The sequence below is a fragment of the Amphibalanus amphitrite genome, unplaced genomic scaffold (assembly GCF_019059575.1).
Source record: "Amphibalanus amphitrite isolate SeventyFive unplaced genomic scaffold, NRLGWU_Aamphi_draft 000079F_arrow, whole genome shotgun sequence".
Taxonomy (NCBI): Eukaryota; Metazoa; Arthropoda; class Thecostraca; order Balanomorpha; family Balanidae; genus Amphibalanus; species Amphibalanus amphitrite.
The window spans coordinates 163324-180390 of NW_024881575.1; the positions used below are offsets into that span (position 1 = coordinate 163324).

Genomic DNA, 17067 nt, shown 5'->3' on the forward strand with positions numbered 1-17067 from the left:
TCGGGGAAATAGACTCTGTCAAAAACAAAGTCGGGATATCAGCCATGGACAAACCGTTCCCACTTGACAAAAAAGTGAGTGGGAGTCGTTATTCCGATGCGTGGCCGTTACCACTCACTCACACGAAGCACCCATGCCACTTTGCGTCGGAACCCGGAAGCTCAACAGCCAATGACATCCCAACAACGGTCAATAACTGCTGGTGACAACCAGCTTTCAGACTGCTCAGAGAAAAGATTCAGTGGGCACATTTCCAATGTATCAGCTGTATTAATCGATGAAAGAACGAATATTGAATAAAACTTCTTAAACGAGTACGCTGATCCTGCGCCAAACGTGAATTAATTGGATAACCTTCTCACGGAACGTAAAATCCCCGCACTGAAACTTAATCCAAAAAGATGCAAGAAGCTCCGAGCACACCGTAAGCTATACACAACTCGTACAGTGTAGGATTAGGATCAAGCCACATGGTTTTACTTCAGAATTGGCTTGGCCAGGCTTGACACATCAATCATCCATCAAACATCCATAACTTTCCAGAAGCTGCAGTGGCGACCTGGGCCGCGTAATTCGGAGACAAGCTACTCTCTTGTACAGCTAGCGGAGGCTATCGACAGCTCAGGTCGCTCGTCAGTAATGTACAACATCGGCCAGAGGTCACAGATGACGCTGCTCTGCGCGGCGCATCATCAGCGAGGACCGACAGATTAATTCGCATTAGACGCCACCATACACCACGTCCTGATGTCACACCATGGCGCTAGCAGCAGCTGTCGCACCGCGCGCGCAGCACTCTGTTCAAATTCAAAACATTGAACATAACGCCCATCAATCCACTCCTCTACCGTTATCATTTGTACCAGCGTTTACAGAACTACAGACGTGTTCACGTTGCCAGGAGAATCACGTTTCCATGCCTCTTAGTCATAAGCACGCCTAGTGCTCAATACAGAGAACACCTTGAACTCAGCATGTGCCAGCCCATCATATTCTAACGACTACGCCTATCGTCCCGTACACAGGATTCTATATCGTTATCACATGTGGCTTACAAACATACATGGGGAAAGCGGGCAACACCACGCACAATTCATCATCAGGGACGCGCTGCAATCGCGTCCCGTTCGCGTCCCGATTATCGAGTTAGCTCTACGCTAGCCGCTGACAACACGGCCCGAGTGTTCGAGCGACATTTCACGGTCTGCCGCGCTGCGAACGGCGAGTCGTGGTGCAGACTCCTACCATCACGTCCCGTGTTCACACGTAGAACGGTTAGAGCCGCCGGCACTGCCTCCCGACCAGTGCAGCAAGGACGTCCCAGCAGGCAGGTTAAGTTTTGCTGCTCTCAGTGAAGCCTTAACTGGGCGTTTTCCCGAAGTTTTGCACACGTCCTCACTGAATATTTCCCCGCCAATGAGCATAGGTCACTGGGCATTTTCACAACGTCTAGCCGTGCTCAGTGCCTCACTGGGCGTTTTCCCGCTGTTCGGCTGTTCACTTGGTGTTTTCCACCGTTCAACACATTTCACTGATGATCAGTACTGTTCACTGGGCGTTTTCCCGTCGTTCAGTACCGCTCACTGTGCGTTTTCCCGTCGTTCGCTGTTGCCGTTCTCCCGCGCCTGACGTTGTCGGATGTTCACTGCGTTCTCGTCGTCAAAGTTCAGTACCTGTGACAACAAAGGCGTCGAATTAAGTACCAAAAAGCAGAATATACTAGCAGTCGCGTAGTAGCACCGGCATCAAGTCACAAATCATGGACACTGAAATCCCCGATCTCCATTAATATCAGTACAAAAGACACACCCTCGTCCTTCGCCCCATACAAGTAAGTGCTACAACCACAAAACCCAGCCAAACTCTCATCACCCTCCCTAGTACGGGACCTCAATCCTCTGGTGCTGGACCTCGAGCACCCGCCAGCCGTCCTGATAATGTCCTGGTAAGTCTCATCCGCCCGCCTGATACCCATCCTCAGCTCTACCCGTCCGACCCGTCCACCCACCTGTCTCAGGCTCAGCCTGATGAGCTGCTTGTGCTTGTGGTAGATCTTCAGTGCCCCCTTGACGGCCACGAAGGCGGCGGCGCCGAGCAGCGTGCGCTGCAGCCGGCTGGGCACGCTCTCGAACAGCGCCTTGCCGGCCAGCGTGGCCACTGTGGGGAAGAGCAGCGCGCCGCAGAGCACGCGCGTCGCCGACGCCGGGTCGTTGAGCGGCAGCGTGTCCACGTACGGCTGCGCTGGCGAGACGAGCTGCGGTGGCGGCGGCATCAGGTGCTTCAGCAGCGGCAGCCGCACGGCGCTGGAGCGCAGGAAGCGCAGCACCGCCTCCTCCCAGCGCACCATCTTGGCCATGATGAGCAGCAGCGGGATGGTGGGCAGACCCACCAGCAGGAAGATGGGGTCGGCCTGCTCCATGGCGGCCAGGCCCTGGCGCGGTCCGACCACCTGTATGGAGAGCGGGCACCAGCGTCATACCGAGAGAATGGACATTGTGTCGATATCGCGATTTCATCTGCCACACCTTCGGATCTCGCCGTCAGTCATGGTGAGTTTTTCGGTTGAATAAGGAAGCTGAAAATATATCTGCTTGATTCGTACAATCCTGTTGTCCGAATAGCATCAAGACCTTATCCACGAGACATAACTAGGAATATATAATCATAAGCTGTTCTGGAAAACATACATAATTGCCGCATTATGAATTATGCTAACTCGTAAGTGTTTATAGGACCCTACGGATTACCGGTCTATTACCGGGAATACACGAGCAGATAAATATGCCTTGTAAACAGATTACCTAAAGCGCTTAGCATTGAAATCTGCATGTAACACGTATTTTCATTGTTCATGAAGATCTGTCCCGTCTGCCCTCGGTCTCACCTGCATGACGGTGACAGCGCCGAAAGTGACTGCCGTCCAGTAGACGGAGCCGATCACCACGCCGGCGGCCACGAACGGGCAGGAGCGGCTGATGAATTCATCAATCAGGTCCATCACCATCACTACCGGACCTGCGCGCAGAAACGCGGACAGGGAGGGAGGCAGTCAGTCAACCATAGCTGCGGCAGCCGTCACCAGGGGCGCTGGGGTCGTGAGCGGCCGTGACCGCTCGCGGCAGTCGCGGGTCATCAGGCTGGCCGCGTGCGAAAGCTTATGTGTGGAAGATCAAATTAAATATAATGACCAACGAGCAAACGATATCTCAAAGGCCATCATGTAGTTACTATTTTGAAATGCTGCCGGTAGAAGCTCCATTTCAACCAGCAAACATTATTAGAAGGCTACTGAGCAAGCCCCAGTTTATCCAGCAGCCTCACCCATTTGTGGGAAGATGATAATGTACTCTGTGTTGCACTGCGGACAGCGGACGGGCGCCATGGCGTTGCCTTGCTGCTTTTCGTCCACCCAGCGCTGCAGACACGTCTGGTGCACCTGACAGTAAGACATAACAAACACGTCAACTCCTGCTTGTTTGTTTGTTCATTGACCAAGGGTCTACCGAATACAATGGGCATTTGCATAAATAAATACGTCGGTTCACAAATAAGCACAAAGGTGGATCATTTTCACAAGCCAACGGCAACAACTGACATTCCAACGTATGAAGTATTTCTGTTAACTTATGCATAGATGTTTATTGTTTATGAACTGTAACAACTATTTCAAAGTTTTATTAACAATTAGCTATGCACTAAACAGACGGAGTAGAATCGCCTGTTTCGAATTTCGATCTGATTTAAACCTCGCCCGTATAGGGGGCGATGTTCTAACAGGTCCCGATTTTCCGACTTTTGGATCACTGACCTGATCTGGAAGGTCAACCAATGACCGAGGACCTTAAAATTGGGTATCATCGGCTTCCTCTCGTCACGGGCAACACAGTCGTATTTTCCGCGAAGCTCTAGCTCGATCAGGGGCGAAACGGCAAAGGGGGGAAAAGCGATTATACCCAGTACCTTGAGCTGACCTCAAGACCTCGACACCCACCATAACGCATGGAACAAACATTATTTCACATATTTGAAGTTGGAACATTTACAACCACAAAAAGACTGGAGACGCGCGGATAATATGCAAGATCACGCCAAATCGCGATTCTGGCCTGAGATGGCCTCGAGAAACAGGTCACAGGTCTAGTTCGCTTGGGTAAGGGTCATGACATTTTCAGAATAGGTGTAAAATTGATAGGCTCAAGGGTACTAAAAGTTAATTCGTCACGATGGGCCGCTTTTTGAGCGAGTTATTCGCGAAATCGGGGGGAGGGGGGCGTTCAGACCCCCTAGAAGTGTGAGGGTTATATTCCAAAAGCCAGTCCTGAGATCACTTCTAAAGGTGATATGTCCAGTTGGAGAATCTCAGCATATTGCTGTGACTGAACAGACCTGTATATCTTGGCGTCATCTGCAAACATTTTCATGTTGCTGCCCACAATGTCTGAAAGCTCGCCTCATCTACGAACATAATGAACAGGACTGGTTCCTACACTGATCCTTGGCCCTTGGGGGACCCCACTGATGACTGAACACTAGTGGTGTCAATCGGAACTTGAATCTTCGGAATTCCGATTTTGTCCAATGTCCAATTCGGAATTCGGTTGGACAATGACAGCAGGCTTTGGACAACTTTGGACAATAGCTTGCTACACCTCAACATTTTTATAAAGTAATCGTGTTTAACATTGATTGGCTATTAGAAAGCTTAGCTTTCGATATGATTAACACTTTTGAGCTGGTAACGATACATTAAAAGCAAATTAAATAACGGTGTTGGGCGTAAACTATTGCGTAGATGTCGGACATCTTTGGACAAATGGCTGGCTTGGACATTTTTGGACGGACAGTCGACGTAAGTATTGGACATTGGACGGACATTGGACGTACGTTTTCTGAAATTGACACCACTACTGAACACCATTCAGAGTGATAATATAATTCAGGTGTTTCAGATTAAGATGATTCAGATGTTGCAAATCATTTAATTTGGCAGTTTATTATAAGCTCATTGGTACCTATATTTCCAAACCAGGCACATGCCTATCTCATATTGGTCTGGAGTTATTACCAAAAATGGTTACAACCTAAACTGACTTCAGTGAGGTCAAGTGACTTAATTTATGACATGTCACGTCACAATAGATGTAAAATGCAAAAAAAGAGCACATAGCCTATAAAACTATGATTATAAATGCTTATAGCTGGGACTAGGTGTTTTTTTTTTGTGTGTGGGGGGGGCTAAGTAGGTAAGCAATTTTGGTACCTACTTCCTTGACAAGGTTTCAGGGGGACAGTAATTTCACTCACCAAAGATCAGGTAACATGAGTAAAATCTGAAATACCTATACAAATGGTAAAAAAGCTCAAAAGCTAGCTACTTTACCTATTCACTCATACAGTTCATTATCAACCAAAAGCTTTTCAAAAACACAGGCTCAAGTCAAGGGTCAGGTAAGCTGAAATACAGCTCAGTGAAATATCCTGAGTACTCCTGGAGAAATCATCTGGGGCAGCACCACACACTCCCTGGCCAGAGAGCCCCTCCCCCTCCTTGCACAACTGCACATTGCAGACTCCACAGAGATGTCCAAACAAGGATGCATACCCATTTTGTAGTTCCTCTGCATCTGCAGGGCTTCACCCACAGGGCCATGCGGTCATCTTCATCTGATGCAAAGCACACCCAGCAGTTCCTCCTGCAATAAAGGCAGAGTTAAGACTCTGAAAACCCACAACATAGGTATTAAATGTTTACGTTTATCAAATTTCCAAAAACTTCTTGGAAATCCCTCCTTAGCATCTTGCTCAGCTGTGCAGTTTTGGGTCAAACTGAAGATTTCTTTCTATGTAAGGAAAACTGCAAAAAGTTGTCAATATCAAGTGCCATGGGTAGGGTCAGTGGGGTAAAGTTTAAATGCCTCAAATTGAAATGCTCCCCTTGGCCTTGGACGGTTCCGCAACTGAATTCACTCCACGCACTGGAATGTTTTGAGGCTACCAATGACTAGAGAATGTTTGCAATTAAGACTAAAATAGCTATAGCAATTAGAGGCAACCAACCATTTATGCTTCAAATTAAAGCTATGATCGTATAGGATTGATAGTCAAAAGCATTATCAAACAACGAACCTGTCCTCTTCGTTTCCGGTGCTACTGCTTTTGGATGCATGTCGAGTTGCTCCAGACATTTCGGAAAACACGGAGAAAATAAATGGGAAAAGTCTGAAATAGAACCCGATCACCTATATTTATTCAAAAGCGAGTTCCGATGTATTATCAATCTACGTTTTAATATCACCCCTCTTGTGCGATTTCCCGAAACTCTGTTGTTTACAGTTCAATAAGTCCATGCACACGTTTCAATTTTAATGACGTCATGCAAAACTATGGCCTGATTGGTTTTTCTGAAAGTTTTTCGGAAAATAAAATGTGAAATTTTCTCTATCACTCACTTTTTAGTTGAAAAATACACCATTTTTTGCGAAAAACAAAACGATTTTGAAGTTGATTCGATGTTTGAATGAACATTTAATTTATTTCGTTTTACTTGATGACGTCACATTATTGCGTGATTCAATAAAAACAGTTTGTGTGATGCAAAATCCTGGACTCGTAATAATGGTCATGACCACGAATTGATAAGCCAAGGAAACATATTATGATAATGACATGAGTAGTGAGTAATTACCTAGAGCTACTATTCACATCACATTTTTTGCTTTGCTTATGTCTCGGAAGCTTTATCATTGATGCTTTCCGTGACTTAAAGGGACCCTCCCACCTTCAAAAAAGTTAATGAATTGGCACGAAAGTGATGTCGCTCGGTTCAGAAAGAGCGAAAACGAATATCTACCAAATTTCATCGAAAAATATTCACCGGTTTTCAAGATATTAGACTTTTACTTTTGTTTACTTTTTGGGATCTCCGCTGTTCCTAGCGACTTTATTTGAAAGTGCGGCATTTGTTGCGCGCAAAGCAGCATATACCACCGCGTGCTACCAAACGTTTTAGTAAAAGATTTAAAAATCGTTAGATCTCCGCTGACGTCACAAATTCTAAGGGGGCATACCAATGCACTAGCCCCTTAGAATCCGAAAACTGCAAGTTTGAAATTCCATATCTCCGAATTAAAGCATTTGTCGATGTTGTGAGTGCCCAAACCGGTATTTGCAGGCCATGGCCACCAATTTGGCTATCTCAACTCAAAACTAATGATAAGGTGGGAGTGTCCCTTTAAAAAAATGGACTGTTCTTAACCATTATCCGCCGGGTCACGATGCACATTGGGGCAAGCGATGAGTGGAGTAGCTAGAGAGGCTAGAGATACGCGGCGTAGGCTGATGATGGCTGAAGAAGAGGCCTCTTAGAGTTTGGACGAATAGAATATCAGGCTGGCTAAAGTGACATCCACCATTCCTTGATCAACTCCCAGTTACCACCACTCCTCTGACACCACCTCTAAACCTAACCTCTGAACTCTCACTCCTCTGAACCTAACCTACCATCCCCACCTAACTCGACCCCAGCCACGAACCCTATGCCCGGAGTCCTAACTCATATACCCATAAATGAGTGGGCGACTGGTATGCCCAGTGCACGCCTGTCGTACGGATACGGCTGAGCCGTAGCCCGAGCTAGATTCGAATTCATAGGAATGACCGCCGGTATTTTGCGAGAAATCTGGACTCCGAATAGAGCCAAGCCCAGTGGTCAGATGCAAGTATCATCCACCAACAAAAACCACCAACCACGGGTTTTTGCCCGAGAAGAGACATGGAGGGTGCAGCCAAGGTTACCTTACGTGGCAATATTTCCATACCTCGCCACATAATTCCACCGTGGCGCCACTTCCGTGTCATTGCATGCTTGTTTATGTCAGTTAAATTGTCTGTATACATCTGGGATTTATCTTGAACATTCCATCTGATTATGCAACACTCGCGCAGTGCTGATGTCGGATGTAATACGAAGTGACAAACTCACAGTCCAACGCTTTTAAGAAGATCGCATGACGTCAGAAATGAGACAAGAACGCAGACAGGTGTGGTTTCGCGAAAACATCCCACACCCCGTCCTCGTCTCGCGACAGATGTACCCGACAAACAAACACCCTCTAATACAGGATAATGTATTCATTTACATATTCGAATCACATGAGGGCGGCTGATATCGAAAATTAACAATAAAGCACTGGCTGCGGCCCCGCTCGCTTTTCACGCCAAAGCCAGTCTAGTCTCGCGCCATGATCACCTCCGCTCCTCTCTCCTCGGCCGCTCTCTCTCTCTAGGTGGAATGGCGGCCGGCACCACACGCTATAAATTGTGTAAGAAAAGGAATCAGTCTCAGCCACGTCACCACGGTCCGGTCGGCTGTGCCGGCGTCCGTTTCTGCTAACAGCAGCTCACGACATGGTGCCGAACACGGGGTTGTGCCGACAGATGCTCGGCCCGTACTCTTCGTACTGCGCCTTGGTGTGGCACACCTGGTAAAACTCGGGCTGCCGGAGGAGAACGGGGCGGGGACGAGCGTCACGGCAGGAAACTGAGCGTCCGGGCACGGGGTCATGCGTCAAAAGGCATAAATCAGCGCACGGGGCAGTGTCGCGGCAGGAGGCAGAGCGTCAGGGCAGCGGTACAGGGCGGTAAGACAGTGGGAGCACATCGGCAGGGGCATTAGCGCCAAGGAAGGGACAGTACATACGTCAAGGGGCATAGCGTCAGGGCAGCGGGACAGGGCGGCAAGACAGGGAACAGAGTGGTAGTGGACATTAGCGTCATGGCAGGGGGCAGTGCGTCAAGGGTCATATCGTTAGGGCAGCGGGACAGAGCGTTATGACAATGACCATGAAGGTGCGGACCGCACCTTCTTCAGACCCAGAAGGGGACCGGGTCCCCTTCTGTCCCACGAAACTGGAAACAAAGGGGAGCGGCAGGGTACACGAAATGAGGAGCGACCGAGATTCACGGAATGGGGAGTGGCTGAGATACACGAAGATATATTTAATTTTACGGCAGGCCGCCTTTGCTTTAGATACGCCTTAAAACAGCAACAACAGCAAACAAAACTTGGCTTTAAAGTTTAACGGTGCGAAAGCGTTACATGTAAGTTGACGAACGTCTGTGTCATAATGCTGATAAAAAACGATAGATTTCTCCCTTCAAAGGAGGGACGTTGGCAGGAACAACACAGAGAGGGGACGCTGGGGATGCCGGAGCGCTGGTGAGGGAATGGCGTGTCCGGGAGGACGCTCACTCACCGTGGAGGCCAGCATGCTGCCGCCGAACCAGACGGCGTAGCGCTGCATGTGGTGAGAGATCACCTGCACGTCCATCGGCTTCGGCTGTGAACGGGGGCACGGGACCGGGGAGTTAGACAGCAGATCATACGGACCTCGGGCCACACCGCAGATAAACGGATAGACAGACAGACTTCGAGTGTGAACAGGGGCACGGGACGGGGGAGTTAGACAGCAGATCACACGGACCTCAGGCCAAACCGCAGAAAACCGATAGACAGACACACTTCGGCTGTGAACCGGGGTTCCGGCGAAGGGGTTAAATATTTTACACTATTAGTTAAGGCATAACTGGCCAGACCTGAATGACCGGATCTCAGATCACACCAAAGATAGACAGACAGACAGAAAGACCTCGGCTGTGAACAGTGCCTGGGACAGGCCCGGTCACACCTGCGACGATTTCTGACGAGAGTGCTGCAGCACTCAGCAGTTTCACATTCCATAAAAAGATACTCAGTTAAACAGCATGCATATCATCCATGGGATGAGCAGTAAGGTCCAATCAATCCAGCATATTAGCATGATCATTCCCGAACTACATTGCTGCACATTTTCAGTGACCGCCCGGTCTACCCAATGCCTCGAGACAGATTCATCCCCAGCCGTCGCCATCTCCCCCCCCCCTTCGTTCCCCATGTCCCCCGCGGCGTCCACTGACCGTAATGCGTCCCTGACTGAGCGCCTCGCTCAGTTTGAGCCGCGCGTCCACCTGGCGCTTGACGTCGCGCTGCAGGCGCCGACTGAAGTCGCGGAACATGGTGCTGCCGCCCGACAGCACGATGTTCTTGTAGAGCGGCCGGCGCACGTCGATCGGGCAGCTCTGGATCACATTGTCGACAATCTCCGAGATCGGCGTCGTGAAATCGGGGTTCGCGAACTGCCGACAGATGCGAAGGAGAGGAAAGGTCAGTGTCAGAACTCAGAGGCGCTTCTTACAGTGTCAGCCCTCTAAACAGCATGAAATAATCGACAGCTTCGCTTCCACTGGAACATTTTCGGTATGCGAGGCGTGAATGGTGCTAATGTGCTGAGAAAGATAAAGTGGGAATAAAAAATATGACATACAAATAACAAAACGCAATGTGTCCACCATGACGGACAAAGCTATCTGTGCATACTGCATACGTCCATCACGCTTTTTATCGGAGTCTAAGACTGAAATTATTGTACTCGTTCGTGAATAAATAGACACAGCACGTCTGGTGTCTAATCAGCTAACTGCTTTCCGGTTCCAAATATTCAATATCAGTCAAGTAACAGGAGAAGCGGCATTTGTGCAAGCACCAATCGTGCGGGTAACGCCTTGGAGCGCGTATAATCAGTCACTTGGACACCCTCTACCTCTGGGTGGAAGATCTCTCACAGGCCATCGGACCACTCTCCTACCTCCGGGTGGAAGAAGATCTCGGGTCCGAGGAAGCGCTCGTAGCCGACGTCCACCTCGAACGGCTGCTTGGTCACCGAGTTGACACCCTGGTACTGTTTGATCCACTTGGACGGGTCCGCGTCGTACTTGGCAAACTCCTTGGCGATGTCCGGGCAAATGTAGGAGAATCTGGAGGCGGGACGCGATGGTGATCGCGAGCGCCAGAGGGGCAGGGCGCACCGGACATTAAATATAAGCGAGTAATTTCTTTGGGAACGGAACAGTGCGTAACGCAGTGGTTAGTGAGGTGGCGATGGTTTGGCGTGGTGAGGAGTGAGGACCGTCAATGTTTATTATGGATCGAAATAGGAAGCCAGCGTCGAATCCAATAATAGTCTTACAAACATACCTCCCCCCCCCCCACACACACATGCATGCATATGCACATTGCACATCCCTTTCCGCCCAAGAAACATTTCAGATCCTGCACGATGTAACTAACTATGTCAAATACAGAGGCCACCGACGAGCCGGTATTTCCCTCATCCTGATTGCAAACCAGAGTAACTGTGACTGGGCCATGAGACAACAGTAGGTATTTGTTCAGTGACGACAGCACACACATACAGATGATGGCCGACAGACAGACAGACAGACAGACAGATGATAGTAATGTTGACAGTCCGCGTTCATTCGTATTTATGCTGTCAGTCGTCCACTCAGTCCTCAGTCAAACGGCCAGTCAACAGTGACGGCGTGCCGTGCCGATATCCGTGTGGCCACGGTGTCGGCCGCTGCCCTTATCGGCTCCTTTCCTGTCCCGGCCCACCAATACGTCCGGTGCCCGCAGCCGGCGACCCGCCCGCTAGGAAAGGTTATACAATCTACGCCACACTTCGCCAGCCGGGGACAGTTATATAGCACCAAACATCGATCAGAGAAAAGACCATCTCAGTCACCGAATGTCACACATCTAGCCAGGAATCACATCTAGGTCAGGAAGCAGTGCACCAGATACATGTCCGGTCAGGGACGAGTAAATAACACAATAGCGCTGTTTTACGATGCCGAAGTTTTCCACTGCACACAGTGCTTCTCCATAGGGCCAGTCTGGTGTGCTACAAACGTCTGCCGCCTCCCTCACCGTTCCACAGTGTCGGTAAGGACAGCACTGGGCGTCCAGCGGCACTCACCTCTCCTTGATGGCTTTGGCGGTCTCGAGCGACTGCTCGGGCGGCACGCCGACCTCCCGCTCGCGCAGCAGCGACTGAATGAAGTAGGTGATGTTACGTCCCGCGATCGGTATGTGCTTGATGCAGCTGCCGATCACGTAGCCCTCCGCCTGGAGTCGGGGGAAACGGGGAGAGAGCGAGAAAGGGTCAGAACACAGAGTCGGGAAACGGGAGAGCGAGAGCGGGTCAGAACTCCGAGCCGGGGGAAACGGGAGAATGAGAACGGGTCAGAACTCAGAGTCGCGGAACACGGGAGAACGAGAGAGGGTCAGAACTCACAGCCGGACCAAACACAGTCGGAACTTAAGTCGGATCCCACAATGACATACACTGCATGAGAATCCCAAAGAATTGAAGCAAATGGACGACGTGGGTATTTTCTCATCACTAGGATGACGTGGGTGTTGCCCATACGACGTGGGTGTTACTACGGGGCTGATGGGTGTTACTACGGGGCTGATGCAGGACGTGACGTGGGGTTACCACGGGGCTGACGAGGGTGACCGGTATTACTCACCACGGGGATGACGTGGGTGACGCCGTCGCCGCTGTCGATGACGGTGCCGGTGAGGGTGCGGTCGCCCACCTGGCGGCTCGTCCACGAGGCGGCCAGCGCCAGCACCGCCTGCACAGCGATGTACAGGCCCGGAACGTTGAACGACTCGAACATGATCTCTGGCGGAGGGAGGGGACGGTTAGAGGGTGGCCACAACGAAAGGGGAGCGGTCAGCAGGTCCTAAACAGGCCGGGGAGCGGTCATAGTAACGGAGGTCGTTCAGAACGGGTGTTCCACGCAACATCTGGTTTTGTTTTTGCAATCTTTACCAACACCGAGCCCATTTCTACCTCGTCTAGCCGCAACGGCCGGGATATCCACCTGCCGAATAGTCGGATACCCATTTGGGGTGTTCTCGGACACCACGGTGTCATCAGAAACGGAATGGACAGTCGGGGACACCCATCAGCGATGTTCTCGGACACCCACCTGCGGTATACTCGCGGTTCTCGGGCGGGTTGAGCGGCGGCTCGGTGAGCAGAAAGTAATGGTCCTCCGGCTCAGCCCGCAGGTATTTGAAGATGGACTGCTCCCAAAAGCGCTCCATCAGGTCCCAGTCCTCGATAATACCGTGCCGCACTGGGTACTGGAGACAGATGAACGGCCGACGATCAACGACGCATGGCGTAAGGAGAACATTCACACACTACACTACTAACCACGGTGACTATAAATATACTAACTATAGTCTGTTCCATATCAAGCTTGCAGTCGGAGTTTCTTCGACAGATCGCTCCTCCGCTCAAGAATTTGCGTCTTAAAATGTAAAAACTGTATATACAGAAATCACGCACTGCTTTCAGCAGGGAACTTCGGCTGCAAGCTTGAAACGGAACAGAGTATAGTGTTTACTTTAACCACGATCATTGTACACCTGTCTATGCTTTGAACAGAGGTCACCGATGTACAGAGGTATATGCTTTGACGAATCTCAGGTGAAAAATGATTCAACTTACACCTAGTTAACGTTATGTGTAGTCACTATACTATTATCCACCAGCTGACTGCCACAGTCCACACCGATTACTGGACCAACCTTGATTGCATAGCCGGTGGCATCGAACGCCTCATCGCCGATGAAGAAGTCGAGATCCTCGACGCCCTTGCCGAGCCGTCGCGCCGCCTGGTCCCCGATACGGGCCGACTCGCGGATGGCGATCGCAGAGGGTAGGATGAACTGGGGCTCCTTGTTACCGGCAAAGCCCAGCTTTGTGTATCTGCAGCACCACGAGTATCAGCTCAAAATAATACCAATGCCGATAAGACAATACCTAGTCATATAGTCATGAAAGGAATGGTGAACTGGACACCATCAAAATCATGCAGCAGGTTCACAGGGCCTTTTGGAACAAGCAGTGCTTATCCTAACCTTTCAATCCTCTAACTTATAACAGCTATGTTATATGAACAAAGTGTGCACAAAATGTGATTTACTGCTTAGTGACATTAACAACCAATTTGTGTCAAATATGGTTGGGCAGAAGATCAACAATTAGAGAGTCTATTTGACATGCTGACATACAGTTAGATAAGCCTGGACCCTGGTTAATACAGATGGGGCATCTGACTATCTGATAGATACAATATGCAACAATCATCTTGGGAAACTAATATACACAATGAAATCCCTTTGACACTTTTCTGTCATTTTTGTGGGCTGTTGCAAAAGGCAACAGTTATTTATCCAGTACATTCATTTTATTTGTTTGTAAAAAGTCATGCCTTATTTGGGTCATCTCCATGGTGAATGTTCAGTCAAACGATCCGATACTTTTGTGCTCTCAGCCTCTCACCATTCTTCTCTGGAACTTATGTCCACCATGTGGTGTGGTGGTAAGCTCAGATCAAAGAGCCCAACCCACTTTCAGTATGCGTATCTTTTTTATGCCAACAATTATATGTATTGAATCAAATTCAAGCTTTGCTATCCTTAACTTAGGAATGATGATTGATAATCATTATGTTCTTTGGAAATATCAGAATCACATTATTTTATCACAGCCCTATTTAAGTGATGTGATTTTATAGTACACCTAAGTGCTGTGTCCTGCTGAAGTGGGAATGTTACTAAATATAATAGATATAATGGCATCTGATTTTTTTTCGAAAGTGATCAACATTTTATTTCAAATCACAAGACAAGTGCTAAATTTTCCCCAAGTGTGACTAATATCATAGGCTTATTTGCTACTAAATTTATATTAAATAGACCCAAACCCTGTAACAAATAACAACTAAACTAAGGCATAATACCCCTTGCTGAATGCATTTCTCATCCAGAAAACAGCTATTGTTCAACACAGACATGTTACCAGTGGACACATCTAATCCATTTAAGCCACAGCGACTGGCAATGGGCAATGTTTGTTAGTGAGCTGGAGTGTCCTTTGAACCTGGGTTCCCATCACATCTGCTATCATTTCCTAATGGCTGCTAGGCAAGGAGAACCCTACCAGGTGAGAGGACCAGGTGAGAAGAGATAGTAGCTGTCATGGACTCTGGAGTTGGACAGGTAATATCCACATCAATGCAAATATTGATAAATGCCCATTGCCCACTTCATAGTTCATTCAGGACACAGTCACTGGTAAACCTGTAACATGTTTGTTTTATGTGATGTTATTGTGTGAATTGCACCCTTTTTATGAGGAAATCTCTTAGATTAGATAAGATTAGGGATAGTGGGCTGATTTAGGCAGGCTATTAGGTGCCCACATCGTAAGTACTTGGAGACTAATGTCAGGATTCAGACAGATAGGATAGCGCCACTTGTACCCATTTTTCAACTTATCGAGCCGTTTCTTGAATATGTTTGTTGTTTCTGCCTCTACCACTCCTGATGGGAGGCTATTCCAAAGAGGGACCACTCTTTGAGAAGAATTTTGCCCTTGGTAACTATATTGTTTTGGGACATTTCATCAGATTTGGAATCACTTTAACAAAAAGCATACTTTCAATATCAAACTGTTTAATAAATACTTTTTTAACCTAAAAAATGCACAACATGACGTCAGTATTCTCTTGTGATGCCACCTGGTATTTATCACCTTGAGATTATTCATCCGAAGATTAGGCACCTAGGTATGCTGATAATGTTGAAGATAGCCAACCCCATAATTATAAACACAATTGAATCTGATATTTTAGATGCAGTTATAGCTAATTTCATTAACAATTTCATTTAAAAATCTTCAGTCAAAAATAAAATAACTTACCCGGTTCCGTTATCAATAACGCAGGCCGGTAGCCGACCGGTCATTGTTGCAAGGCGTTGACTCAACGACAGAAAACAATAAAACAGTAGGCAAGCTACTGCGTCTATTTAAACGATGAATAGACCCTTTGTTGGTCCGAAAATACCTTTAATAAGTCATCAATCAAATATGAAACTGAAGAGAAACCCCACCAATTACGGAAAATGCTAATGGGTGCGCCCTAGCTTCGTTATTGCTTATCAGTCAAGTCAACAATTTGATTCAGAAAAATGTGTTCACAAAGCCGCTAAATGTTCACTACTTATGCCAAAGAAGGGTGCTGAATGGTCAAACATTCCAGTATCGCTCACGACTATATGTCAGCAGCAGAATAGAACAGTATTTATGAAAGTGGAAGGAGTGGCGCAGTTCTGCGCTGTTTTTGCAACAAGGGGAGTGGCCCCTAAAATGCTGCAATAGGATAGGTAAGCTATGTAAAGGCCTAAAAGGGACAACACTATTCGACCGCCACCCTTGCAGCCATTCTATAACTCAGGAACTATACTGGCCCAATCGGAACGAACGAATCACCATTCGAATCAGGGAGTACGATTTTATCGGCCGTTTCGAAGCTCGTGACCCCAGGTGACCTCGGTGACCTCAAGAGGTCAACTCGGCATTGACGCGCCTATTGCAGCCATCCTATAACTCACAGGAACTACTGGGTCGATCGCGACGAAAACACCACCAGTCGAAGCAGCATATTCGATTTCACCAATCGTTTTGAATATGGTGACCTCAGGTGACCTCGGTGACCTCAAAAGTTAACTTTACGTTTTCGCCTAAATTGCAGCCATTCTATAACTCAGGAACTACTTGGCCAATCGTGACGAAAATACCACCAGTCGATTTCGCGTATGCGATTTCATCAGCCGTTTCGAATATGGTGACCTCAGGTGAACTCGGTGACCTTAAAAGGTCAACTTTACGTTTTTGCCTATTGCAGCCATTTTATAACTCAGGAACTACTGGGCCGATCGTGACGAAAACAACACCAGTCGAATCAGCGTATGCGATTTCAACAGCCGTTTCGAATATGATGACCTCAGGTGACCTCGGTGACCTTGGGAGGTCACATGACCGTTGTGGCCTATGGCAGCAATTCTATAACTCAGGAACTACTGGGACGATCGCGACGAAAACACCACCAGTCGAATCAGCCGGTATGCGATTTCATCAGCCGTTTCGAATATGGTGACCTCAGGTGACCTCGGTGACCTTGGGAGGTCACATTGACATGACCGTTGTGGCCTATGGCTGATGAATGGCTGCCATAGGCCACAACGGTCATGTGACCTCCCAAGGTCACCGAGGTCACCTGAGGTCACCAATTTCGAAACAGCTGATGAAATTGCATACGCTG

The 17067-nt window shown here is 48.4% G+C and overlaps 2 protein-coding genes across 2 annotated transcripts; both read right to left on the reverse strand.

Annotated features, from left to right (window-relative positions):
* Positions 1-250: 250 nt before the first annotated feature.
* Positions 251-6329, reverse strand: LOC122379499 (E3 ubiquitin-protein ligase MARCHF5-like). The gene is made up of 6 exons (XM_043361765.1): positions 6127-6329; positions 5603-5693; positions 3322-3436; positions 2885-3015; positions 2009-2449; positions 251-1673 (listed from the first exon to the last, which is right to left on the reverse strand). The coding sequence occupies exons 1-6, from the start codon at positions 6183-6185 to the stop codon at positions 1581-1583; spliced, it is 930 nt and encodes a 309-aa protein (XP_043217700.1). The 5' UTR covers positions 6186-6329; the 3' UTR covers positions 251-1580.
* Positions 6330-8112: 1783 nt separating this feature from the next.
* LOC122379481 (actin-related protein 3) lies at positions 8113-15948 on the reverse strand. The gene is made up of 9 exons (XM_043361715.1): positions 15666-15948; positions 13487-13667; positions 12880-13036; positions 12412-12569; positions 11856-12004; positions 10683-10851; positions 9955-10173; positions 9255-9338; positions 8113-8495 (listed from the first exon to the last, which is right to left on the reverse strand). The coding sequence occupies exons 1-9, from the start codon at positions 15707-15709 to the stop codon at positions 8400-8402; spliced, it is 1257 nt and encodes a 418-aa protein (XP_043217650.1). The 5' UTR covers positions 15710-15948; the 3' UTR covers positions 8113-8399.
* Between the last annotated feature and the right edge of the window lie 1119 nt (positions 15949-17067).

What these genes read in the sequence shown, in the direction of transcription:
- LOC122379499 (XM_043361765.1), bottom strand. Translation starts at nt 6,185, where the DNA reads ATGTCTGGAGCAACTCGACATGCATCCAAAAGCAGTAGCACCGGAAAC. An exon ending in GCAGAGGAACTACAAAATGG is followed by an intron (nt 3,437 to 5,602) that starts GTATGCATCCTT and finishes TCTTACTGTCAG; the next exon opens with GTGCACCAGACGTGTCTGCA. An exon ending in TATCATCTTCCCACAAATGG is followed by an intron (nt 3,016 to 3,321) that starts GTGAGGCTGCTG and finishes TTCTGCGCGCAG; the next exon opens with GTCCGGTAGTGATGGTGATG.
- LOC122379481 (XM_043361715.1), bottom strand. Translation starts at nt 15,709, where the DNA reads ATGACCGGTCGGCTACCGGCCTGCGTTATTGATAACGGAACCGG. An exon ending in GCCAAAGCCATCAAGGAGAG is followed by an intron (nt 10,852 to 11,855) that starts GTGAGTGCCGCT and finishes TCCCGCCTCCAG; the next exon opens with ATTCTCCTACATTTGCCCGG. An exon ending in TCAGTCAGGGACGCATTACG is followed by an intron (nt 9,339 to 9,954) that starts GTCAGTGGACGC and finishes CCCCGTTCACAG; the next exon opens with CCGAAGCCGATGGACGTGCA.